Raw genomic sequence first — 27094 nt, 5'->3', positions numbered from 1 at the left:
GTCGGGCTTGTATGGGAGCCGCGGCCATAAATGGTTCTAGAGGGCTATCGCTTTGAAACTTGTACCAAAAATCTAGAAAAATGTTATAAATATATAGAACAAGAATTGGTCAGATCGTAACACTATATCCTATAGCTTTCATAGGATCAATCGGGAAAAATGAAAAAAAAATTTTAACGTTTTTGGTTTTCACATATTTTTTTAATTCTTTTAAAGATTGATGTTGGGTTACCTTTTCGTATAATTGCAAGCTGCTAAGCACATTTCGGCACTTATGTCCGTAAAATGCTTAAGAATATTATACAAAAAGATTTGTTTGAGCCGAAGAATGCCATCACAACTAAAACTATAACCAAACATAGAAAAGACAAACCAAGAAAGCTCACAATTATATACTAAACACAATATTGATTTACACAAAACACAAAACATACTACATATACTTTTTGTTGTAAAATGGAAATTAATACCTTTATTTAAAATATTAAGCACTTTTATTGCACTAAAACTTGTTTTTAATAAGCTTAAAAAATGTTGTAAGGAAAGCTTGCACGTTGCTTACGCTGAAATACCCAATGAATATCATGCTCTCTCTTGCGATGTTATTCTTGAAGAGGTCAGATAGAGCAAAACAAAAAGATGAAGATGAAAAGATGAATTATAAATAAAAGTTGGTACATTTTAATTCAAAATTTTAACTCCTAAAATATTAGCTCGATTTTAAAAATTGGGTTTACCGATAGATATGACCGAAACGCAAACACAACAACAACTTAGAAGGTTGTTCTAACAGGTTTTAGAGCGACAGTACATACTTTCACGATTTGTGGGCGTTAGAGTGGACGTGGCTCCGCAAACTTGTGCTGCCTGGGAACTACCAGAGTCTGCATGCCAAGTCCCAAATCACTAGCTCTTATAGTTTCCGAGATCTCGACGTTCATACAGACGGACGCACAGACGGACACGGCTAGATCGACTCGGCTATTGATCCTGATCAAGAATATATATTTTTTATGGGGTCGGGAACACTTATTTCTACCTGTTACATACTCTTCCACCCTTCGATTAACGGCTGAAAAAATAGAAAAAAAAGGATATTTAAAAAGCTTTTCACAATTGTTCCTATGGAAGCTTTAAGATATAAACGTCCTATCGGCAAGCGCTTTAACATGATAAAGGTATGTGAAAATTTAATACTATTTTGTATTAACAACGCGAAAAACTTTGTGAACGCAGTAGTTCTGGCGATTTTAATTTGCGAAAAATTGTGAAACTATGTCGAAAGCGCGACGAAAAGGAGTGGCTACGATGATGTTCGATGGATCACTAACAATTATATTTCAATAATTTCTCTTAGAACCTAACTTATGCTACGGTGGCGAGAGACGGGGCGAATTCGCAAGAGCGAACAGACGAAAGCTTTATTGGCTCCCGCTCCCGCCCTAAAACTAGTGATTTACATACAAGCGCTGAGTGCGCAAACACCGCCCCCTCTGAAGGGACGACGTCCTTCAGCCCAGAACGGGCAACAGGGCCAGTCGGTGAACAGCTCACCGATATTCGCCGTCCTGCGTCCTGACGTCCGCCACGCGAACCTTGCTATCGGCGCCGGCGTGCACCGCTACCACTCGTCCGATCCTCCACTGCTGGGGCGGAAGATTGTCTTCTGCGACGACGACGAGCGCTCCCACGACGAGGTTGGGCTCCCCCTGGTGCCACTTGGACCGCTGTTGGAGGCTGGAGATGTACTCCCGGGACCATCGCTGCCAAAACCTGTGCCTGAGAGACGAGACACCTCGCCATCGTCGCAAGCAGGTCAGGCTGAGAAGAGGGCCGCCGATGAGCAGGTGCCCGGGGGTCAGGGCCTCGCCGTCGATCGGGTCGCTGCTTAGAGCGCCGAGGGGCCTGGAGTTGAGCACGGCCTCCACGCTGGTGAGCAGAGTTCCGAGCTCCTCCGCGGTCAAGAGGTCTTGGCCTACCGTCCGAAGGAACAGGTGCTTTGCAGACTTCACACCTGCCTCCCATAGTCCGCCGAAGTGCGGTGCTCTGGGCGGTATGAACGCAAACTCGCATCCTTTTTTTGATGCGAATGTTTCGATACCGCCCCCCTGCTCCTCCAGACGGGCTCGGAACTCTCTCATGTGCGCCGACGAAATTGGTGGCGTTGTCGCACCACACCTTCTCCGGAATCCCGCGACGACTCACGAACCTTTGAAATGCCAACAAGAACGCATCAGTGGTTAGGTCAGACACTAATTCTAAGTGGACCGCTTTGGACGCAAAACAGACGAACAAGGCCACGTACGACTTGTACGGATACGATACGTTGTGCTGAAGGGACCACAAAAATCAACGCCACAAATATTGAACGGGCGGAGAGCTCGAAGTCTATCTGCTGGCAAGTTTCAAATAATTTGCGTCAAAAGTTGCGGCTTACAGCGAAAGCAGCGCATGCACGACCGAACTGTTCGTCGGCAGACTTCTTGAGCATTAACTAGCCAGATTTTCTCGCGCAGACGACTTACGAGAGCTCGTGGGCCAGCGTGACAGTTCGTAACGTGCAGGTATGACACATAGGATCTGACGAACTGTGAGCTTTTAACAGCAACAACGGGAATTTGGCTTCGTACGGGATAGGAGCATTCAATAACCGACCCCCAACTCGTAGCAATGTCGAGGAGCACCAATCCAATTTATTTTCCTGAAAAAAAGGGTTTAACTTTTGAATATTCGTTGCTACCGGTTTATTCTTCCGAATTTTGCTTATGTCGTCCCTGAACTCGTGAAATTGGACAACTTCGACAATTTTATCAAAAGCGAAATCCAGTTCTCTTGGCGAAATACTTTTTTCAAAGGGCTTCGACACCTTTCTGCACCTTTGAATAAAACGAAAAACCCACACGAAAACTCTCAGAAGCTTCAGGTGCGACGAAAAGGACTCTATTTTCTGAAGCACATAATTTGGCTCTGGGCTGACTACGAGAGCTATTGCCGATTTGCGTAGCTCCATCGACATTACATCAGCCTGCAGTTCGAAATGTTTATTTACAGGCCAATTATTTTCTGAGTCTAGCAAGAACGAAGGCCCACCGAACCAAATGGACGTTGTAAGCTCCTCTACGTCACATCCTCGGGACACTATATCTGCTGGGTTGACTTTCGTGGGAACGTGTCTCCAAATTGCTTTCTCCGACCACTCCTGAATTTCTGCAACCCGGTTCGAAACAAAAACCGACAACGACGAGGGATGGGTTTTAATCCAGTGTAAAGTGATCTCGGAGTCTGTCCACAGGAAAACATTCTCAATGGGAGAATTTAGCAATGGCCTGACACGATTATAGAGATCTGCTAAAAGGTGAGCTGCACACAGCTCAAGGCGAGGCAAAGTTTTCGTCTTGAGGGGAGCTACTTTCGATTTGGCGGTCAATAAAGACACTTTCAAACCTTCAGCAGTTTGAGTACGAACGTAGATGCACGCTCCATACGCTCGCATGGAAGCGTCAGCGAAACCATGTATTTGAATCGGGACTTGTGGATCTGTGTTGACGAATCGCGATACCTTAATTTTAGGCAGCTGCAGAAGCGTCGCTTTAAACGTCTCCCACGACGTGAGCAACTGCATCGGTAGCGACTCGTCCCAATCTAATTTTCGAAGCCACAGTTCCTGCAACAACATCTTTGCCTTTGTGACCAAAGGACACAAGAGGCCAAGTGGGTCGAAAAGTCGAGCAGTCACAAAATATTTCGTTTTGTCGCGCGAAGATCCAGGAAAGAGTCATCCAACCGAAATTGAAAGTAATCTTTAACCGGTAACCAAACCACGCCAAGGGTCTTGGTTACGTCTGAGTCTGCCATAAGTGGCATTACAGCGCTATCAGATGCGGATAACTCTGGGCAGTTTGAAAACCACTTTGCCAATTCAAAGCCTGCCTCTTGCAAGACCTGAGAAACTTCGTCTCGAAGGCTTTGCAGGTCCTCAACGCATCCGGCGCCAGTCAACAAATCGTCAACATAAAAATCATTCTGAATAACCTTTGCGGCTTTTGGATGAGTTGCTTGCGCCATCTCTCCTAGCCGCATTAAACACCGAATCGCCAAAAAGGGTGCTGGCGAAGTTTCATATGTAACGGTGTTCAACTTAAAGATTTTCAGGGACTCAGAAGGATCTCGTCTCCATACTATGAGCTGGAAGTTACGATCAGCTTCGTCCACCATCACTTGGCGATACATCTTTTTGACGTCGGCCGCAAGGGCAAACTTATGCAATCTAAACCGAAGCAGAGTCTAGTACAGCTCCTCTTGAATAGTTGGGCCTACCATCAAGATGTCATTCAACGCTACCTGCGTAGAAGTACGGCTCGATGCATCGAAAACTACTCTCAACTTAGTTGAAGTACTTTGTGGCCGTAAAACGCATTGGTGCGGAATGAAATAGTGCGGAGTATTCGGAATTTTGTCATTGGTGGAAGACATGTGGCCCAGTGAAACATATTCCTCCATGAATTCAATATACATCTTCTTCAGCGAAGGGTCCTTTGACAATTTCCTTTCTAGCGACAAAAATCTACGTTTCGCAACTTCGTATGACGAACCAAGAGTATTTGGGTCAGATTTAAACGGCAAACGAACCGAAAATCTACCGGACGACAATCTTTGAGTATTTTTCTCAAAGTGTTGTTGACAGAGTTGTTGCTCAGGAGTATGGACTTTAGCCTTGGGCGGCAAGTCCTCCACAGACCAAAATTTCTGCAGGGTTGTGTCAATTGACTCCAACGCTTCCTCCTGGCAGCTGAGATGTACCATTTTTTCAGCGTTTTTATTATTTTCAGAGGCACATCTGCCTGACACTATCCAGCCGAGAACTGTCTTTTGTAGGATGGGGAATTCAGGGCCCTGCTTTATCTGGCCAATCGATAAAAGTTCAAAGAATGTTTCAGCGCCGATAAGCATATCTATTTTTTGGGGCTTGAAGAAGAATGGATCTGCCAACTGAATATTTTCAGGCACCCTCCACCCGCTGGTGTTCACCGCTTGATCCGGATGATAACCAGAAATATTTTTCATAAACCAAAAATCGGACGACAATTGGCTGTTCCCTACTCGCGACTTCACAATCGTGTGTATTTTTTTTGTGGCTTGGGCATTAGTTCCACCAATGCCTCGCAAGCTCATGCACACGTCCTCTCTTGTAATTTTGAGCCTCTGAGCGAGCTCGTCGGTTACAAAGTTTAATTGTGAACCAGAGTCGAGCAAGGCTCGAGCTAATACAAACTCGCCGCTTTTTGTTTGGACGCTCACAACAGCAGTTGCAAGAATGACTCGATCCGATGCATTCGTATGCAAAACATGCGAAGTGGATGGAGACTCCTGCATGAGCGTGGGCTGAGAAGGAGGTGGCAACGCGAGATTAGTGTTTGGGGCATATATATGTAGCAAAGTGTGATGTGAGGAATTGCACACTCTACATCTGTTCGATTTGCATTTTTTGACAGTGTGACCCTTTCTTAAACAGTTAATGCATAAGGGTGCTCTTTTAGCGAAATCGAATCTTTGCTGAACTGTCAGGGCTGCGAAGGAAGCGCAGTTTCCAATCTGATGTTCAGCTGAGTTGCAATACATGCATTGAACAGAGTCGTTCCTGGCAGCGACAAACGAAAAACTCCTATTTCCATACTTCTTAGGGTTAGATTGGGCCTGCGGAACAGTTTTAGGCTTGGAAGCCTCTTCTGCTACCATGTGTTGGTAACGCCTGTTGAGGGCCGCCTCACATTCGCTCCAAAGTGGAAGCGAAGTATAATCTAACTGTTCTTCCCATTTTCTTTTAGTTCCTGCATCGTCCTTGCTCATTACCAGATGTATTAAAATGGCATTAGTAATGCGTCTATCATCCCCAATAGACAGCAATGAGTCATACAAGGCTGTGACCGTGTCGATGAGGGTTCTCAAGGCTGTAGCTGAAGGCTGGGAAATTTTTTGCAAATTAAAAAGTGTCGATATGTTGTCAAAAAAAATAAGACAATCATTATCGTACACCCGCTTCAGGCTAGCAAGGGCTTTGGGATAATTTTCCGCAGTAACTTGGAAGGCCCTAACTGTTCCTAAAGCGTCTCCAGCTAAACACGAAATTAAATGATTGAATTTTTCAATATCGTGTAAAGTGTCATCTTTGTCAACGAAAGTTTCGAAAAGGCTTATAAAATTTTTAAATTCGGAGTGTTTTCCGCTAAAAGTTGGGAGAGCAACGCTCGGCAGACGGCATTGAGGCGGGCGATTTGCTGGCGGAGCGGATTTCTCGATATTATTTTGTTTGGACTTATTTAAAATTGAAATCAGCAATGACTTTGTCATTACGGCCCTCTCTTCCAGCTCTTCGCGGTATACATCTTTTGTATCTTTCACTTCTATTTGGTTTTGCAAAAGTGAAGCATTTTCAATGTGCGTATTTAGAATCTCTAATCGACACTCAAGCTCGACCGGATTTATAGATAATTTAGCTTCTTTTAAGTGGCGATAAGTTCGGTTAATACTTTTCATGCAGACATCTCGTTGATGTTTAAGCTCTTCGATATCCTTAGTTGCCATTGCGTTTATTTGTATTTATTTGGTTGGTATCGAAGAGGTGTTAAATATTTATTTTTATTAAATTATTTTTTTTTTTTTTTGTTAAATAATAAAATAAAAAATCAACGAGTACTATACCGATCGCACACGGTGTAAAGGAGCTAAGTGCCGAGAGAATTACAGCGAAAAATCTAAATAGGGTTTTTATATTTTTTATATAAACCCTGCGACAGTATATGCCGCACGCACGCACTGTAGGGGAGCTACCGCTCAAGCTCAAGCGTACCGAAAAAACGAACAAACGTTTAGGCAGACCGAAAATTGCACTGCTGCAGCGATCGAGAACGAAAACGACAAAAGATAACTCGAAATAGCGGCAGCGGTGTCGGTGTGCGTGTGTATGTGTACGCGGCTAGCGGCTCTTCCTATGCAGATGCTAACGGAGAATGATACACTGACCGATAACTAAGGGCAACGAATATATAAGCCCGACGCAAAAATGCGCGCAAAATTATGAAAAGCGCGGAAAAATTGGAAAAGCGCGGGAGAATTCTGAAAAGCGCGGGAAATGTTTGGACAAACTGCAGCGAAAGTTATTGCCGCTAATTTTCTGAGAGCTACAATTTTCACAATTTGCACTTTTTTCCAGCTATTTTTATTTATACCCTAAATTGGTGCTCACTACGACGAAAGTTGGGGGAATTAAGTTCGCACTAATTGGGTCGACGACGAGTATTTTATTGCTTGTTCTTTCGCCAAAGCGATTCACATATAATTCGAAATATATTATGCTTATTGTAGAATTTTGGTTGTTAGTACATGCAAATTTTTATTTCTTGGTTAGAATGCTCACTATCTACCGATTTTTACACGAATGCAAAAAGTTGAAAGATGGGCCAAAACACAATTGACAAAACGCCACAGATTAACTTTCAACTTTTGGCACTCTATACCTGGATGGCCGACTTGATAATTGCAACTTCCTTTTTGTCTTCCATTTGGCGGCAGCAGCAAATTGAGCAATTAAAATTGCCGAAACGTCAGGCGCAACTTCAAGAACGGCAGAAAATTTCCAGCGACGAAATTATTGAATTTAATTTATTGGCCGAACCGACACGAATAAATTGGTTTTTGTTGGTATTGTTTATAGTTTTTCACCAAAAAAAAAAAAAATTAAAACTCGCGAACTCTACTGCTAATCACGTCGGGGTCACCATGAAAATTTAATACTATTTTGTATTAACAACGCGAAAAACTTTGTGAACGCAGTAGTTCTGGCGATTTTAATTTGCGAAAAATTGTGAAACTATGTCGAGAGCGCGACGAAAAGGAGTGGCTACGATGATGTTCGATGGATCACTAACAATTATATTTCAATAATTTCTCTTAGAACCTAACTTATGCTACGGTGGCGAGAGACGGGGCGAATTCGCAAGAGCGAACAGACGAAAGCTTTTTTGGCTCCCGCTCTCGCCCTACAACTAGTGATTTACATACAAGCGCTGAGTGCGCAAACAGTATGCGTTAATAAATAAGACTTGTAAAAACTGATTTCAATAGCTTATACACTGCACGAAATATAAATTAAATTTTATGTTATAACATAAAAAAAAGATTAATATGTAACCAATTTAATTTTTATGTAGTATATAGTTCTCGGATTGGCAAGAACGTTTACTCTGAGCAAGGTATATATAAACAAATCAGATTTGCATACTTTGTTGTCAATAGCTTTTAAACTGTAAAAATTTTATAAAAACAAGAAAGAAAGCAAACTTCGGCAAGCCGAAGTTCATATACCCTTGCAGCTATTGCAAGAATTAAATACTTTTGAAAACATTAAAATTATGATTTACTTGCGTATATGATTTACTTGTATATATATATGATTTGCAGCTTAATTATTCGATAGTTCCATGGCAGCTATACTATTGTTCCTATGGGAGCTATATGCTATAGTCGTCCGATTTTGATGAAATTTAAAAAGAAATTCTGAAATATTTAACCATTACTATATCTCGAAAAACTAAAATAAAAAATTAAAAAATATCAAAGTTATATTTTTTTTATTTATTTTTCCGATTGTTTCAATTGTAGCTATATGCTATAGTCGTCCGATCTGGCTCGATCCGACTTATATACTACCTGCAATAGAAAGAAAGTTTGGGAAATTTGGGAAAGTTTCATGCAGTTAGCTTGAAAACTGAGAGACTAGTTTGCGTAGAAACGGACGGACAGACGGACGGACAGACGGACATGGCTAGATCGACTCGGCTAGTGATGCTGATCAGGAATATATATACTTTATAGGGTCGGATATGTTCCCTTCATTGCGTTGCAAACTTCTGACTGAAATTATAATACCTTCTGCAAGGGTATAAACAATAGAAAAACGGATATTTTCAGAGCTTTTAACAATTATTCCTATGTATATAAGATATAGACGTCCGATCGGCAACCGCTTTTGCATTGATCTAGGTATGCGTACATAAATAATATTTGGAAAAATTGATGTCAATAGCTGCGCCAAATATCCTGAAAACATCTAATTTGAACCGATTTCACCGTATTATTCTTTGGCACTTCATTAAAATAAATTACGTTTTTCTTAGGGTTGATCAGGGTCAGTGCTGGGAAAGATACTAGTTTTTGGGATCTAGGTAAGTTGCAAGGTATTTGTGAAAATAAGTACTTAGGTAAGGTAAAAGGTACACAATTTATTATGTAGGTAAGATTAGTTGAAAAAATAATTTTTTAACACAATTTTTATTTTTAATTTAATCGTTTTGTTCTTCACGAAGTTGCAGAGGAATTGTGATATTGTGTATATGTTGTAGCAGAAACATGTAACAAGAAACATCTACTATCTTGCTTGTGCGGTGGAATTAACTTTTCTTGAATTTGCAGTGAAATTATTTATTTTCTATTTACATATTGGAGAATAGAATACGAAATATAATTTAGTGGTATTTGGAATTTGAAAACAAAATTGAATAAAAATATTTCAGTAAATAAAAATCTTTACCTAGGTAAGGTAAAAAGAAGTCCGATATTTGTTTACCCAGGTATAAGGTACCAAAAAGTGTACCCAGGTACAAGCCTTGGTACAAGTATCTAGGTACACCCCAACACTGATAACCAGAAAAGGCAATGTCTAGAGGTAAATTTTTCCAACCATTGTATTCAAAATAGTTTTTTAACCGGTTTTGCAATATGAAGACGAGCGTTGTCAAGATGAAAAATCATGGAGCCTTTATAATGCACGCTTGCACCCTTTTTAGGGTTGCCAAAGCAAGTAACTCTAGGGCTTAACGTCGGGAGGAAAATGGCCTTAAAGAGCCGCACTTTTGTCTGAAGGGATAGGTCGCTCCCGTAACAAATAGGGCATGATGCCTATTGTCGACGTTTAGTGCAACACTCGAATTCATTTTAGAATGTCTGGACACGCCGGGAGGAAGACGAAGTTATGCTAACAGCTGCCAGAAATGCAGTGGCATCTGTATATGTGGCCAGAAGTGTACCGCGAGCAACTGGGTTTGTAAGTTCCGTTGCAGCTGGAGGGTGATGTTGAGAGAGTTCCTGAACTTAACTGCAGGCAAGGAAGGCGGCCCGAGCAAACGCGGAAATTGCTTCTGAGTTGCACGAATTGGACAACTTCGCCGTGAAAATAAGAAACAGCTGAGTCTACTTCAGTTGGGCTTTGATATATTACGGTCCCATATTACGTAAATGAGCAAACTCACTCGATCACACTACATTTTTAAGCAAGCAATGGGCTTGAAAAAGCGATATCTTCTCTCAGTTGTTTTTAACCGCCGAGCTTTTGTTTTCGTTAAGGTGTCAGTAAGCACTGAGCCCGTGAACACAGAAGAGTTTGCGTTACTGGAAACGAATCCGAATCCAAAAGATAATGGAACTAAGATATTGGAATGTCTGTCATCAATATAGCCTACCTCAGTTTTTTAGGCGCGTAAGTACACGTTGGAGATTTGCTCGCACTCTCGAGCAAAGCTGCAGGCGGCAAGCCTTAAGTTGAATAAATAATAATAATAATAAATAAATAAGTATATTGAATTGTAAAATTATTTAAACAAAGCTCAGACTGGATTTAGAAAATCGAGGAGCTGTACGACTGGAAATCTAGACAAAGGAAATGTAACATAACTGACACTGCTGGATCAAAGCAAAGCTTTTGACACCGTTAATCACCAAATCATCAAAACTATTGAGTTCAATACGCAGACGGAGAGCTCATCCTTCCAAGTGATGACAAGGCGTGTCACACAGGGTTCAGTGCTAGGACCATTGTTGTTCACCACGTATGTTTATCGAATTCTTTGTGTAATATCTTCGTGTAAAGTCCGTATGCATGCAGACGATGTTCAAAAGTATGTATCTCATTTATTGTAAAGTTGATGAATGAGTTTCTGTAGTCAATAATGAGCTAACTATGTTAAATAATTGGTCAAGGAAAAATTGAGCTAAGCTCTAGTAAAACTAACGCGTCGTAATACATAAAACTGAGGTAGACACGAGCGTAATAGCGCCACTAAAGATTAGAAATTCAACTATTGGCTTTTTAGACAAAGTGAGCAACGTAGGATTAACTTTTAATACAAGTTTGAAATGGAGTGAAACAATCTCACAAAAGGTAGGTAAAGAATATGGGTGCCTTATGGGGTCATACCAGAGCATAATCTAATATGTTATAGATATACACTAAGTTTTTGAAAATCAATTATTTGTCTACGCTGTACGTTATTGGATCGAGCTACTTCAACGCCTCAAAACAATCAGCACATCTCTACAAAACAATTAAGAGTGTACCAAAATTCAAATCTGCGTTATTGACACACTTCAAAAACTAAAATCAAATATTTTAATAACAGCTTAGAAACGTGAACCATGTTTTAAGCTTAAATTTTAGCATAACTAGCTATTAATTAAAAGTGTTATTTTTGTCTGCCATCTATTGTGACTGGCGCACTAAATATAAGTACAATACAAATAAATAAATCAAAATCTAAAAAATACAGCCCGGAAAATTTTGTTTTTTTTCGTTTTGCAGCCTTAATGGCACTTGGTTAAGATAAATTAGGCATTTTTAAGCATAGTTTCCCATTAGCTCTGCTATTTGGGCTATCTTTAATTTAACGAGGTATTCTAGTCTAGAAGTCTTAATTTTAGGCATTTTTTTAAGTTGTATAAAAAGGAAATGGAAAAATTTTTCCTATTCAGTTTTTTATGTTTTTTTTTTTTTTTACATTTTATATTGACAAGCCTGTGTAAGGAGCCTTCGAAAAAATCGACCTGGTTGACATAATTTCAACCTTTGTATAGATCGGAAAAAAAAATCAAACAACTTCTTCATTAGTTGAGATGTCATTATCGGGTTGATAACTTAAAAAAAATAATTTAAAATAACAAAACAGCGTCGACTTGAAAACAAGACATTTTTTTTTTAAATTTTAGACGCCCTTTTCGAATATTTAAATAGCAAGATATATACCAAATTTTGAAGAAAACGGTGCAGTAGAACTTGAAATATCATGTCAACCACCTCAAAAAAAGTCGTTTCAAGAAAACGCATTTAAAGTTTAGAAAACATTTTCAATGGCTCGGACGCCACGTCACAAAATCGACTTTATCTCCTAAAATAATTCGAATTTTGAAAACTCTATTAAGGATCATATTTTTAAAGTCTAAACATTCAAAATATGGGAAAAAAAGTTCGATTTTTTAAAATTTCTAGACCACAATTCATCATTAAGAAAAAAAAATTTTTTTAGTTATATTTTTAAGAATGGTCAACAAATTATGGTATGCATTGTGCAAATTAAAGGCCTTTTTACATTTTTATAGGGTCATTAATGTCCTTCCTTACTTAAGTAAAAGCGAATGTGCATTTTAATTTTCAAACATACAGCTAAATTGAAAAATTACAATTTGTGCACATCGTTTAAAAATCAAATAAAAATATTTTCTTCCAAGAATTTGTTTTTGGACATAGAAAGGCGTTGCTTCTGTCATTTGAGACATTTCTCACGTTGTTTTGGATTTTTAAAAATTATTTTTCATAAGTTTTTCCCAGTGAAGATTCACAAACTATGTGCATTACTTCGCTTCAGCGTAATTTAGGAATGCACAAAGACGATCATATAGAAGACTTATACGACTTTTTGTTGTACTTCTTGTACCAGAGCTGATTGAATATAAATGTACTGAGAAACTATGCATAGAAAACCCTTGTTTATCATAATTATACGGGGTTGGGCCTTGCACAAAACTTCTGTTGGCCTGCGTTAACCTTTGCTTAAGATATCAGAAAATCTTTATTATAAAAATAAATCCGCAATTCGATAAAACGTAATTTTGTATATCGATACATAAAAATATCGATTTATTTTTCGTGTTACTTAAGATTTTTAGGGAAATGTATTTATTTGTATTTCGGGTCACTATCATAAATCTTTAGAGTTTGACTGTAAAAAAGTTTCTGATACACACAATATCGACGTTTGAGTTGACAAATATACACCTTAATTTATCCATTTTCTTGCCGTAAATGGAAATGGACCTTGAATATTCAAATTACAAAACGTTAGTTTCGAAGAACCTTTGCAATACTATATAAAATATTTAAAAACAAGAAAGAACGCTATAGTCGAGTTCCCCGACTATTAGATACCCGTAAGTCAGCCTACAAACTTCAACCTAAGTATTTCCCCTAGAAAACAATCGATGTTTAGGTGGCGCAATATGTGGAACTGAATAGCCAACACCTAAGAGCGTGCAGCACCCCCACCCACCCGCTAACATCTCTCTCACTCTCTCTCTCTCTCTCTGTCTCTCTCTCTCTCTCTCTCTCTCTCCCTCTCTCACTCTCTCTCTCTCTCTCTCCCTCTCTCTTTCTCTCTCTCTCTAGTCTGCTTGCATCGACAGAACAGTGACCGACCAAGGCACAGTGGTCGGGCTTGTATGGGAGCCGCGGCCATAAATGGTTCTAGAGGGCTATCGCTTTGAAACTTGTACCAAAAATCTAGAAAAATGTTATAATTATGTCGGAGAATTAAAGTCATCCCCTTGTAAGTTGTCATTGCTAATACTATTGAATACTTCAGAAAAACTTAACCAAGTAATCTCAATTTCATAGAATATTTCATACGTTTTCTTATAAACCATTTCTTTCATTTACATTTCCAGTCAAAAGATCATTTAAACATTATCAAATTATAAATTAATCATTACAAATCATTAAGTCAAAATATATGAAACATAACTTGTCTTATACTAGTCAACTTTTGGATATTCACCAATCGCCAAATACATTGGCTTCACCCATTTTATTATGCTCTCAGCTCGTTCATCGCCCAACACTAAGCTTCACGAATTCTTCAACCACATCTCTCGTCGATCGCCCAATACTTGGCTTCACGAATTCATCAACCACATCGCTCGTCCATTGCCCAATACTTGGCTTCACGAATTATTTAACCTCATTTCTAAAGCAACCTTCGATCATCGCCAATCACATGGCTTCACGACACTCTTCTGTTTCAAAAGTCTTTTCTAACAGACTTTGTTCTTTAAAATTTGCATCAAGCTCTATGAAATTTACACATCCGGTAACTTTCTCAAACTTTCGTGTTTTTTTTTTTTTGCGTAAATTTTAAAACATGTTGTCTCCCTTCAATGCCTCAACGAAAGACCCTCTAAACTTTGAATCCAATTCCGTTGGCTGTTTCCCACTGTTTTTGAGCACAATGTCACCCACACTGAATCTAATTACCTTGCCTTGCTTTCGTCAAATTTTGTTTTCTTAAATCTTGTCAATTTCAGTTTCAGTATCTATTATAGGATTAGCCCCAGAGGCCTAGCCATTTCACCAATCAAAAGTTGTAATGGACTACATTTAGTACTACGATTCACTGCGAAATTTGAGGCCAGCTGTACCTCCACTAGTGCTTCTTGCCACGACATAGAGCTTGTCTCAACAGCCGTCAACAGAATCTTAAGGGTTCTCATAACCCTTTCAACTTGACCGTTGAATCGACTTAAATCTGTGGCAATTAAATGCAGATCTATCTATTGATAAGAACAAAATTGCATAAACTTTGAACCAGTCAAGCTTCGCCGCTGATCGGCAATTAGACGTGTTGTCACACCTTAAATAACTCTCGTAGATTTCAGTGGGTTAATTACAGGTATATGCATCAATAAAGAAGGTGCAAAACAAATAAACAAACTTAGTAAGAGCATCAATTGGAAACTAAGGATCAAAAATAATCAACACTGGCTTGTTTGTTAATACAGTGATTATTCTTTTGCTAATTTCTTCGTGCTCTACACTCTAAAACAAGCTATTATTTTCAGATGTGAGAAAATACAAAGGGTTCAAAAATTTAACAAAAACCTCGGAACAAATTTGCGAAAATACGACATCAAACCGATGAGCTGTCGTAATGTAGCGATTGATTTCGATGTTGCTTTAATTTTTCGCCGCGTTTACCTTATAACCAATGTACCGAACTATTGTTTTCAGAAAGAAAGATTTTGAAATAAAAATCCATCTTTCACTAAAATTTATATTTCTATTGATTTCGATTTTGCTTTAATTTTCCGTCGCGTTTACCTCATAACCAATGTACCGAACTATTGTTTTCAGAAAGAAAGATTTTGAAATGTTAAATAAAGATTCATCTTTCACTTAAATTTCTATAACAATTTCCAACCGTTCTTTGAAACGCAGAGAAAGCGTTCTTTAATCCAAATGGCATCGATAGAAAATCGTTCTTCCGATCAGGTGTCACAAAAGCAGTATTTAATTGTTCCGAGTGCATTGGAATCTGATGATATCCACTAGACATGACAAGAGAAGTGAAAAAATTTGCTCCCCGAAGTCTAGATACTTTATCTGATATCAGAGCTAATGGAATTTTATCAGCTACTGTATTTTTATTTAATTTCCGATAATCAACTCAAAGTTTTGCTGAACCATTCTTTTTATATTTACAAATAAGAAATGGAGATTTACTTGGTCTGATAACTTTATACTCAATTAATTCTCTATTTTTGCCACGTACTAGCGCCCTCTCACTTGGACCAAATCTATATGGTCGCTTTTGAACAGTCGTAGGTGATTCAACCAGTCAAATACAAAAAAAAAAATAAAACTATTCCAAAAGCATTGAACCAATATTTGTCTGTCAATGACAATATTATTTTTGATTAAACAATCTGGTACTATGTGAAACAAAACTACCAAAGAATTACCATCAACATTGATATTAAGCTTGATTTTCGAAGTTCTGTAGTACTGTACTTTCTTTAATTAATGAACACTTAGCTTCCGGATCAAATGTTATTGGAAATCTCTCACCATTAACCAGTATACTCAATTTAGGCTCCACCATAGTGCACAGCTCCACTCTCTTCCGATCTTACTTCCAATCCGGTATTCTGCACTTTTTTGGGATAATTTGTGGCAATGTGCCCCGGCTCCTGGCATTTGTAACAAGTTACATTTGCCCTTCCATGATGAGGCTGCCCAGAACGCCGCTCCTTTTCAGTTGATGAAAACTGAAATCCTAGTCCAGATCTACAGTCTTGCTTTTTATGTCCTGGTTTTCCACACTGATAACATTTTAGTTCCGCAGTTTATCCCGCTTAGTCTCCGGTTCCCAGTTTGGTACAATAGGACGCTCCTTCAGCGCAGAGAAAAGGATCAAGCACGTGTCTATCTCACGCCACGCTACAAACCAGAAGAATAAAAAGAGAGACCAGACCTAGCAACGCATACGAAGCCACACTCGGCCTCAGCTCGCAAGCTGAGTCCCCATTCTACCAAAACTAGTATCTAGTATACCAGCACAACCCATAGTCATACCTGTCGAGATGCTGCACTACATACTCTCCGACACGGCCATTCTTATAAACCATTTCTTTCATTTACATTTCCAGCTAAAAAAGATCATTTAAACATTATCAAAATATAAATTAATCATTACAAATCATTAAGTCATAATCCATTAAACATAACTTGTATTATACTAGTCAACTTTAGAATATTCATGAATCGCCAAACACATTGGCTTCACGCATTTTATTTTGCTCTCAGCTCGTCCATCGCCCAACACTAAGCTTCACGAATTCTTCAACCACATCGCTCGTCCATCGCCCAATACTTGGCTTCACGAATTCATCAACCACATCGCTCGTCCATCGCCCAATACTTGGCTTCACGAATTCATCAACCACATCGCTCGTCCATCGCCCAATACTCGGCTTCACAAATTCATCAACCACATCGCTCGTCCATCGCCCAATACTTGGCTTCACGAATTCATCAACCACATCGCTCGTCCATTGCCCAATTCTTGGCTTCACGAATTCTTTAACCTCATTTCTAAAGCAACCTTCGATCATCGCCAATCACATGGCTTCACGACACTCTTCTGTTTCAAAAGTCTTTTCTAACAGACTTTGTTCTTTAAAATTTGCATCAAGCTTTATGAAATTTACACATCCGATAACTTTCTCAAACTTTCGTGTTTTTTTTTTTTGCGTAAATTTTAAAACATGTTGTCTCCCTCCAATGCCTCAGCGAAAGACCCTCTAAACTTTGGATCCAATTTCGTTTGCTGTTTCCGTTTTTGAGCACAAAGTCACCCACACTGACACTAATTACCTTAGCCTTGCTTTCGTCAAATTTTGTTTTCTTATATCTTGTCAATTTCAGTTTCAGTATCGCTTATAGGATTAGCCCCAGAGGCCTAGCCATTTCACCAATCAAACGTTCTTATGGACTACATTTAGTACTACGATTCACTGCGAAATTAAGGGCCAGCTGTACCTCCACTAGTGCTTCTTGCCACGACAAAGAGCTTGTCTCAACAGCCGTCAACAGATTCTTAAGGGTTCTCATAACCCTTTCAACTTGACCGTTGAATCGACTTACACCTGTGGCAATTAAATGTAGATCTATCTATTGATAAGAACAAAATTGCATAAACTTTGAACCAGTCAAGCTTCGCCGCTGATCGGCAATTAGACGTGTTGTCACACCTTAAATGACTCTCGTAGATTTCAGTGGGTTAATTACAAGTATATACATCAATAAAGAAGGTGCAAAACAAATAAACTAACTTAGTAAAAGCATCAATTGGAAACTAAAGATAAAAAATAATCAACACTGGCTTGTTTGTTAATACAGTGATTATTCTTTTGCTAATTTTTTCGTGCTCTACACTATAAAACAAGCTATTATTTTCAGATGTGAGAAAATACAAAGGGTTCAAAAATTCAACAAAAACCTCGGAAAAAATTTGCGAAAATACGACATCAAACCGATGAGCTGTCGTAATGTAGCGATTAATTTCGAATTTGCTTTAATTTTTCGCCGCGTTTACCTCATAACCAATGTACCGAACTATAGTTTTCAGAAATAAACATTTTGAAATAAAAATCCATCTTTCACTAAAATTTATATTTCTATTGATTACGATTTTGCTTTAATTTTCCGCCGCGTTTACCTCATAACCATTGTACCGAACTATTGTTTTCAGAAAGAAAGATTTTGAAATGTTAAATAAAAATTCATCTTTCACTTAAATTTCTATAACAATTTCCAACCGTTCTTTGAAACGCAGAGAAAGCGTTCTTTAATCCAAATGGCATCGATAGAAAATCGTTCTTCCGATCAGGTGTCACAAAAGCAGTATTTAATTGTTCCGAGTGCATTGGAATCTGATGATATCCACTAGACATGACAAGAGAAGTGAAATAATTTGCTCCCCGAAGTCTAGCTACTTTATCTGATATCAGAGCTAATGGAATTTTATCAGCTACTGTATTTTTATTTAATTTCCGATAATCAACTCAAAGTTTTGCTGAACCATTCTTTTTATATTTACAAATAAGAAATGGAGATTTACTAGGTCTGATAACTTTATACTCAATTAATTCTCTATTTTTGCCACGTACTAGCGCCCTCTCACTTGGACCAAATCTATATGGTCGCTTTTGAACAGTTATAGTTGATTCAACCAGTCAAATACAAAAATAAAAAAAAAATAAAATATTCCAAAAACATTGAACCAATATTTGTCTGTCAATGACAATATTATTTTTGATTCCACAATCTGGTACTATGTGAAACAAAACTACCAAAGAATTACCATCAACATTGATATTAAGCTTGATTTTCGAAGTTCTGTAGTAGTGTACTTTCTTTAATTAATGAACACTTAGCTTCCGGATCAAATGTTATTGGAAATCTCTCACCATTAACCAGCATACTCAATTTAGGCTCCACCATAGTGCACAGCTCCACTCTCTTCCGATCTTACTCCCAATCCGGTATTCTGCACTTTTTTGGGATAATTTGTGGCAATGTGCCCCGGCTCCTGGCATTTGTAACAAGTTACAATTGGCCTTTCCTGATGAGACTTCCCAGAACGCCGCTCCTTTTCAGTTGACGAGAACTGAAATCCTAGTCCAGATCTGCAGTCTTGCTTTTTATGTCCTGGTTTTCCACACTGATAACATTTTAGATCAGCAGTTTTAGCCCGCTTAGTCTCCGGTTCCCAGTTTGGTACAATAGGACGCTCCTTCAGCGCAGAGAAAAGGATCAAGCACGTGTCTATCTCACGCCACGCTACAAACCAGAAGAATAAAAAGAGAGACCAGACCTAGCAACGCATACGAAGCCACACTCGGCCTCAGCTCGCAAACTGAGTCCCCATTCTACCAAAACTAGTATCTAGTATATCTAGTATACCAGAACAACCCATGGTCATACCCGTCGAGATGCTGCACTACATACTCTCCGACAAATATATAGAACAAGAATTGGCCAGATCGTAACACTATATCCTATAGCTTACAAAGGATCAGTCGGGAAAAAATTAAAAAAAAATTATAACATTTTTGGTTTTCACATATTTTTTTAGTTCTTTTAAAAATTAATGTTGGGTTACCTTTTCGTATAATTGCAAGCTGCTAAGCACATTTCGGCAATTATATTCGAAAAAGGCTTAAAAATATTATACAAAAAGATTTGTTTGTGCCGAAGAATCACAACTAAAACTATAACCAAACACAGAAAAGACAAGCCAAGAAAGCTCACAATTATATACTAAACACAATATTTATTTACACAAAACATACTACATATACTTTTTGGTGTAAAATGGCAATTAATACCTTTATTTAAAATATTAAGCACTTTTATTGCACTAAAACTTGTTTTTAATAAGCTTAAAAAATGTTTTAAGGAAAGCTTGCACGTTGCTTACGCTGAAATACCCAATGAATATCATGCTCCCTCTTGCGATGCTATTCTTGAAGAGGTCAGATAAAGCAAATCAAAAAGATGAATAAATTCAATTATAAATAAAAGTTGGTACATTTAAATTCAAAATTTTAATTCCTAAAATATTAGCTCGATTTTGAAAATTGGGTGTACCGATAGATATGACGATACGATATAGATATGAACACAACAACAACCCAACCTTCTAACATGTTTCAGAGCGACAGTACATACATTCACGATTTGTGGGCGTTAGAGTGGACGTGGCTCCGCAAACTTGTGCTGCCTGGGAACTACCAGAGTCTGCATGCCAAGTCCCAAATCTCTAGCTCTTATAGTTTCCGAGATCTCGACGTTCATACAGACGCACGCACAGACGGACATGGCTAGATCGACTCGGCTATTGATCCTGATCAAGAATATATATATTTTATGGGGTCGGGAACTCTTCCTTCTACCTGTTACATACTCTTCCACCCTTCGAGTAACGGGTGAAAAAATAGAAAAAAAAAGGATATTTAAAAAGCTTTTAACAATTGTTCCTATGGAAGCTTTAAGATAAAGACGTCCTATCGGCAAGCGCTTTAACATGATAAAGGTATGCGTTAATAAATAGGAATTATAAAAATTTGTTTCAATAGCTTATACACTGCACGAAATATAAATTCAATTTTATGTAATAAAATAAAAAAAAAGATTACCTATATGTAACCACTAACCATACAACATATAGACTGGTCATTTCATACGACGCATTTGGACACAAAAAAACGGACCGCGGAAGGTCCACCGTTCTCACAGCAGCAGGTCCATGCACTTCGTGTGCGTTCGGGTTTTTTACTCTCTCATTCTTATTCTCATTTTTATGCTCGCGCACTCATTGCACGAGTTCAGTCGTTCAGTCGCAGAGAGGCGCTTTTTGAAGAAGGCTGCCCTGCGCTTGAATTCGTCTTTGTATGTATGCGTGATCATGCATTCTCATACACGGGAGCATGTGTGCGTTTATTTCATTTCGGCGCATCAAGAATATTTTGTCTTTTGCCACTTTTCAAACTTGGTACCCTAAGAATATGGGCGTATTTACTATTGGGTTATGATATAAATATTAATATTATATGTTATAATATATTTTTTTAATATTTCAGCATACATTTTATTTTTGTTTACAAATTCAAATCAGTGGTAGCAGTAAAATGTTTTACAAATATGTATGTATTCGAATTTATAGAAATCAGTCCACTGAGATGGGAACAGGGTATATCGCAGTCGAGTCACTTGAAACACCGACTGCTCTTCAGTGGTTGAGAAAACTTCAAACTAAATCAATTCTTGTCGATGTTTTGCGAGCGGTTGGTGCCTGCATACCCTACCGATATCTTACAAAAATAAGTATACTTAAACTATGCTATGAAGGGAGATTATGCTAAGAGAGATAGAGAGAGAGATAAAGAAATGAGCATAAGCTAACAAGTGTAGTCGGCCACCCGACTTAGCATACGTGATAATGCTGCTCTCGCATTGGAAGCGAGCGACAGTATATCACAGCAATTCACCTGCTAGCTCAGCGCGAGGGTAACTTGTTTACTATTCCCCCCTTAAGTTTGACCGTCCCGGGCAATGCCAACCATTATCGGCCATCTGGATCTCCGTTGCAGTTCGTTGCCTCCTTATTCATGGGTAAAGGAGGTTTGAGCCTTTGAAGACCAGGAGCCACTGCAATAGCCACAGCTGATTCTTAGATGACTCGTCAACTTTCGTCAGTATTTATATTCGACGGCTTGGAGGACCTTTTATTTCATTCGTGGGCATCCTTGCTGCGTAGACGTAATGCCGAGTCATGTGCAATGATATTGTTAATGGAGACACTTCACAAAGACATAAATATCTCGGTGCTGATAGCTATTGCCGATCGTTTAAAGATATTGAAAGGCAGATCGTTCGCACATCTTCTCGGTCCTTCATTGGTTTTGTGTCTTGCCAGTTTTTCTTGTATCAGGACCGCTCTCTCTGCATCATTGTAATCGATGTGATATTATTTGGATACATGCAGGATTCGGTCAAACTCCGGCATACAGTCGACGAGTGGAAACGTTTTGCGATATAGCTTAGTATGCAATTAGTGGTTCGCCAGTCTCTTGCAGCACGGCGCTCTTATGTGCCACCAGCAGATTTGCACCCTTTAACGGACAGACTAAAAATTACTGATTTTTTAAGAGCGACCTAATAGTTTCAGTACACAGTAGATTACTTTGGTTTTGGGAAAGACGTTTACAAGCTGAACAATAGGGATCTTAATATCCGTTATTGACCGAGATACTATTGGCTGAGTAATAGCAAATTTAGAAAACTTATCGATGCATGTCAAAAATAGCTTTTTATCAGTAGAAAACACATCGATGTGGAGAATCTCACCAGCATAAGATGGTATTGGGGTTACACCTAGCTCCTGTTTTTTAGGATGTCTGTCGTATTTGGCTCTATTGCAGACATTACAGTTCACTATTACCTCTGTGACCAGCTTAGCCATTTTTGGGAAATAGTAATCGCCAAGAATTTGCTTAACATTTTCTTGTGCCGCTCTATGAGCGCGACTGTGTTCGGCTATAACTATCTCTTTTTGTTCGGCCCTGTCAGTTATATCGGTCACCATTGTCTTACAGTACCAAAATTTTGTTCCCGGAAAGGTTTTTACGAGCTCATGCTGAAAATAAGCCAAAATGTGCAGATTGCAACGAATCGCGTTTACGAGGTTTGGCTGAACCACCTTTTTTGCCTCTTGAAGTGCTTCATCATCGTGAGTGAAATATATGTGATGTCGAAAGATTACAAACGTGCGCTTCAAAGGAAACTGCGCTTCCTCCAGAATTATTTGGTTTCTGAAGCAATTGAGCGGCTTATCTATAGTCTCGATGGTATAGGTTTGAGACACTTCGCTATGTACAGTAGCGGCATCAGATTGAACCTCATTTTGTAAGGCATTCAGGTTTTGCCGAGACAAGGCATCAGCTACGAAATTTTCCTTTCCTGGCTTATAGAAAACTTTGGCATTATGCTCATCAATAAAAGCTTTCCATCGCTTAATTTTTGCGTTCGTGTTTCTATCTGAGACCGCAAAGGTAAGCGGTTGATGGTCGGTGAAAATGTTTATATCCTTGATGCCGTACAAAAAATTCTGCAATTTCCCCAACGCCCACACGATTGCCAAAAGTTCTCTTTCATTAGTAGCGTAGTGTGACTCGCTTTGTTTAAGAGTTCGGTAAATCATAGTGATCGGCCTACCTCCTTGGGATAAAACAGCACCAATACCATTTGCAGAAGCGTCAGTGGTAAGGTCAAAAGGCCGTTTAAATTCGGGGTACATATGAATTACATCCTCCGACGCTAAAATGTTTCTCAAGCGCTCGAATGCGCCACGGTGTATTTCATTAAATTCAATTTTGACGTTTTTCGAGACATGTTTGCTAACCGTACCGTTTTCGCCTTTAAGCGGGTCTGTCAATGGTCTTGCGATTGATGCGAAATCTTTGACGAATCTTCTATAATAGTTAGCGAGGCCAAAAAAAGATCTAAGGCTAAAGAGATTTTTTGGTTCGGGGAACTCTTGTATGCACCTAACCTTTTCGGGGTCTGACTTTGTGCCTGCCCTAGTTACTATAAAGCCCAAATATTCGACGCTTTCTTTAAAAAATTTTGTCTTCTCGCGTGATACTCGCATGTTAGCGTCACACAGGCATTTTAATACCGTGTCTATGTGCTTAACGTGATCGAGCTCATTCTCAGAGAAAATGATAACGTCATCCACATAGACGTAGCAGATTTTTCCTATCTGGTCCCTAAAAACGTCTTCTATTGATGCTTCCCGCATTCTTTAAGCCGAAGGGTAGACGACAATACTCATACTTCCCGCCGTTAACTGAAAAGGATGTCTTCTCTCGGTCCTGTTCCGCAAGGTAAATTTGATGGTACCCTGACCTTAAGACGGGTGGTGAAAAACTTGGCCTTTCCCAGATTTGCAAGAATCATGGGGATACTTGGCATTGGGTAGCGATCAGCAATGGTTCGCTCATTTAATTTGCGAAAATCAATTACCAGCCGCTTATTCCTGTTGCCACTGGCATCAGTTCCTTTTTTGTCTACACCCCATACAGGGCTGTTATATGGGAATCTTGATGGCCTAATGATGCCTTCTTTCAGCAATTGCTTAATTTCGTTATTCACGAAGTGCGCTACTCCCATAGGGTAAGGGTATAATTTTGAATAAATTGGCTGGCTGTCTTCTGAGCGAATCGTAGCTACTATCGATGTGTAAAAAGGCAGTGCCTCATTGGGGCTCGAAAAAACTTTGATTCTGTTAAGAATTACGCTTCTGAACTCCTTACGCACGGTGTCTGGCACAACTATGTCATCGACATGGGTAAAATTGACATTGTCGCAGCTCTGATACCGTAACTTTTCTGCTACATCCCCATATACTATTAAATCTTGCTTCAAATCCAGCGTTGCCCCCACCTGTGTTAACAGATCAAGGCCTATTATCCCATCAAACGCTGTTAACGAATTTAATAAAAAGAATGCAGTTTTAACTCCAAAAATATGCATCTGACACTTTTGCCGGATGGCGTTAGAACCGTGTATTGAACTAACGGTAAATGGAGAGTCCACTTGAACTATACCTTTAAGGCCACTTATAGGCTTAATATAGTTTTTCGCCGCTCCAGTGTCAATCAGTATTCTTAATTTCCTCCCAGCCAGTTGCATCTCGACAAAAGGCAACCGGCAGCGTGCACTAAAAAATTAAGTGAGTCACGTTCACTATCCGACTCAAGGTCATCAACAATAGCTGCAGCTGCCGCTGAAGCCACCTCCCCGTACTTCTGGGTGTCCTGCTCTTGGGCTTGTTGATTGATATTATTCAATCTCTGACGCCTTTGATCAGTCACACGCTCGGAGGAGTTTCGTCTCTTGTAGGTTTGTACAGCATTAGACTGAGGTTTCCCGAAATCAGTGCGCTGCCTAAATTTGGAGGACAAGTCTATGTCCATTGGCTCTGGGCTTTGAACTTGGGTAACCACAACATTTTTTTCTTGTTCATCGCTGCCTTGCTGCTGTTTCTTGACAAAATGAGGGTTTCTTTCATGGCCATGAAAGAATTTAATAAAAAGAAAGGAGTTTTAACTCCAAAAATATGCATCTGACACTTTTGCCGGATGGCGTTAGAACCGTGTATTGAACTAACGGTAAATGAAGAGTCGACTTGAACTATACCTTTAAGACCACTTATAGGCTTAATATAGTTTTTCGCCGCTCCAGTGTCAATCAGTATTCTTAATTTCCTCCCAGCCAGTTGCCTCTCGACAAAAGGCAACCGGGAGCGTGCACTAAAAAATTAAGTGAGTCACGTTCACAATCCGACTTAAGGTCGTCAACAAGAGCTGCAGCTGCCGCTGAAGCCACCTCCCCGTACTTCTGGGTGTCCTGCTCTTGGGCTTGTTGATTGATAATATTCAATCTCTGACGCCTTTGACCAGTCATACGCTCGGAGGAGTCTCGTCTCTTGTAGGTTTGTACAGTATTAGACTGAGGTTTCCCGAAATCAGTGCGCTGCCTAAATTTGGAGGACAAGTCTATGTCCATTGGCTCTGGGCTTTGAACTTGGGTAACCACAACATTTTTTTCTTGTTCATCGCTGCCTTGCTGCTGTTTCTTGACAAAATGAGGGTTTCTTTCATAGCCATGAACCCGTTCGTCCCTGAAGTTTTTGCCATGCCTAGCCTGTGAACAACTTTTTCAATCCCTTGAGCCTTTTCCTCTATAGCTTTGGCGTACGAAGCCGAAAATACGCTACGCTCAATACTGGCTTCTGCTTCTTTAGCCAATGCCAAAGCGGTTGGCAAGTCTTTTGGCTGAGCTGGAAATACTACCGATTTTAAAGACTTTTTTAATCCTGATATAAACGCGTGCAGCGCATCGACTCTGACCTCTTGGTTGAGCAATGCTGCTGCCTGAGGCTCGTGGAACATAACGATCTTATTGGTTACGAGAGTCAACTTCCTTTCCACCTCATCATAGTACTGCATTAGGCTCGAATCGCCTTGCCTTACCATGTCTAATCCCTGCCGCAGAAGACGCAAGGAAGTCTTATCTGCATACGTGCAGTCCAATCTGGCTATAATAGCATCGAAATTGAGCACGGTGTTGTGTGACACCAACAATGCTGTTGCCGGACCCTTAATTTTATTCTTAATAATCGTGACTGCCTGATAATGTGCACAGCTACCACTAAAAGGTGCGAAGAGTTCGTATGCGTCTGTGGCTGATTGCCTCCACGCCACATACTCATCTTGCACGCCACTAAAGTCTGGGATAGATTTGATAATGTCAAGCGGGATGTCGCACCTCACCGCTGGGTCTACTGAAATCCGTTGGTACGTTTCTACGTGTGGCGCCTCCATACGTAATTCATTTAATTGTTGTTTTTTAGGAACACCTTTTCCCCTACCTCGAATATCCTGTTTTGTCGGGAAGCGTTATTTCTTTCTAAATGAGCTTGCTGAGCGTTTATTAACCTGTTCTTGATGTTTTCTTTAAACTCTTCAATCGAAGCGTAAATTGCGTCTATAGGCTTTATTCCAGTAACCGAATGAATAGTCCTATTATATTCTACAGTCGCTTGCATAATACTCTCAATTGTATCTTCAAACTTCTTTTCCAACTTTAGGCACCTTGCGATCTCTAGTAAAGTGCTGTGGAGGCGTTCCACTTGCCCATTTGACGAACTATGCAGTGGAGGTGCGTTGACAACGTCGATACCAAACTGATTTTTTAAGAGCGACCTAATAGTTTCAGAGTTAAACGCTGCTTCATTGTCACAGTAGATTACTTTGGTTTTGGGAAAGACGTTTACAACCTGAACAATAGGGATCTTAATATCCGTTATTGACCGAGATACTATTGGCTGAGTAATAGCAAATTTAGAAAACTTATCGATGCATGTCAAAAATAGCTTTTTATCAGTAGAAAAGACATCGATGTGGAGAATCTCACCAGCATAAGATGGTATTGGGGTTACACCTAGCTCCTGTTTTTTAGGATGTCTGTCGTATTTGGCTCTATTGCAGACATTACAGTTCACTATTACCTCTGTGACCAGCTTAGCCATTTTTGGGAAATAGTAATCGCCAAGAATTTGCTTAACATTTTCTTGTGCCGCTCTATGAGCGC

At 39.4% G+C, this 27094-nt stretch overlaps 1 protein-coding gene across 1 annotated transcript in view; it reads right to left on the bottom strand.

Moving 5' to 3' along the window:
• Positions 1-704: 704 nt before the first annotated feature.
• Positions 705-27094, bottom strand: part of LOC121467305 — a 41734-nt gene continuing 15344 nt past the window's right edge. The window contains exon 3 of the mRNA XM_041708688.1: positions 705-1072. Coding sequence (XP_041564622.1) covers positions 834-1072 — 239 coding nt within the window. The 3' untranslated portion in view covers positions 705-833. The remainder of the gene's footprint in view (positions 1073-27094) is intronic.

This window comes from Drosophila elegans, unplaced genomic scaffold (assembly GCF_018152505.1).
Source record: "Drosophila elegans isolate 14027-0461.03 unplaced genomic scaffold, ASM1815250v1 contig_368, whole genome shotgun sequence".
NCBI lineage: Eukaryota > Metazoa > Arthropoda > Insecta > Diptera > Drosophilidae > Drosophila > Drosophila elegans.
The sequence above is the reverse complement of the archived record's forward strand: the minus strand, read 5'-3'. Positions and strand labels throughout refer to the sequence as shown.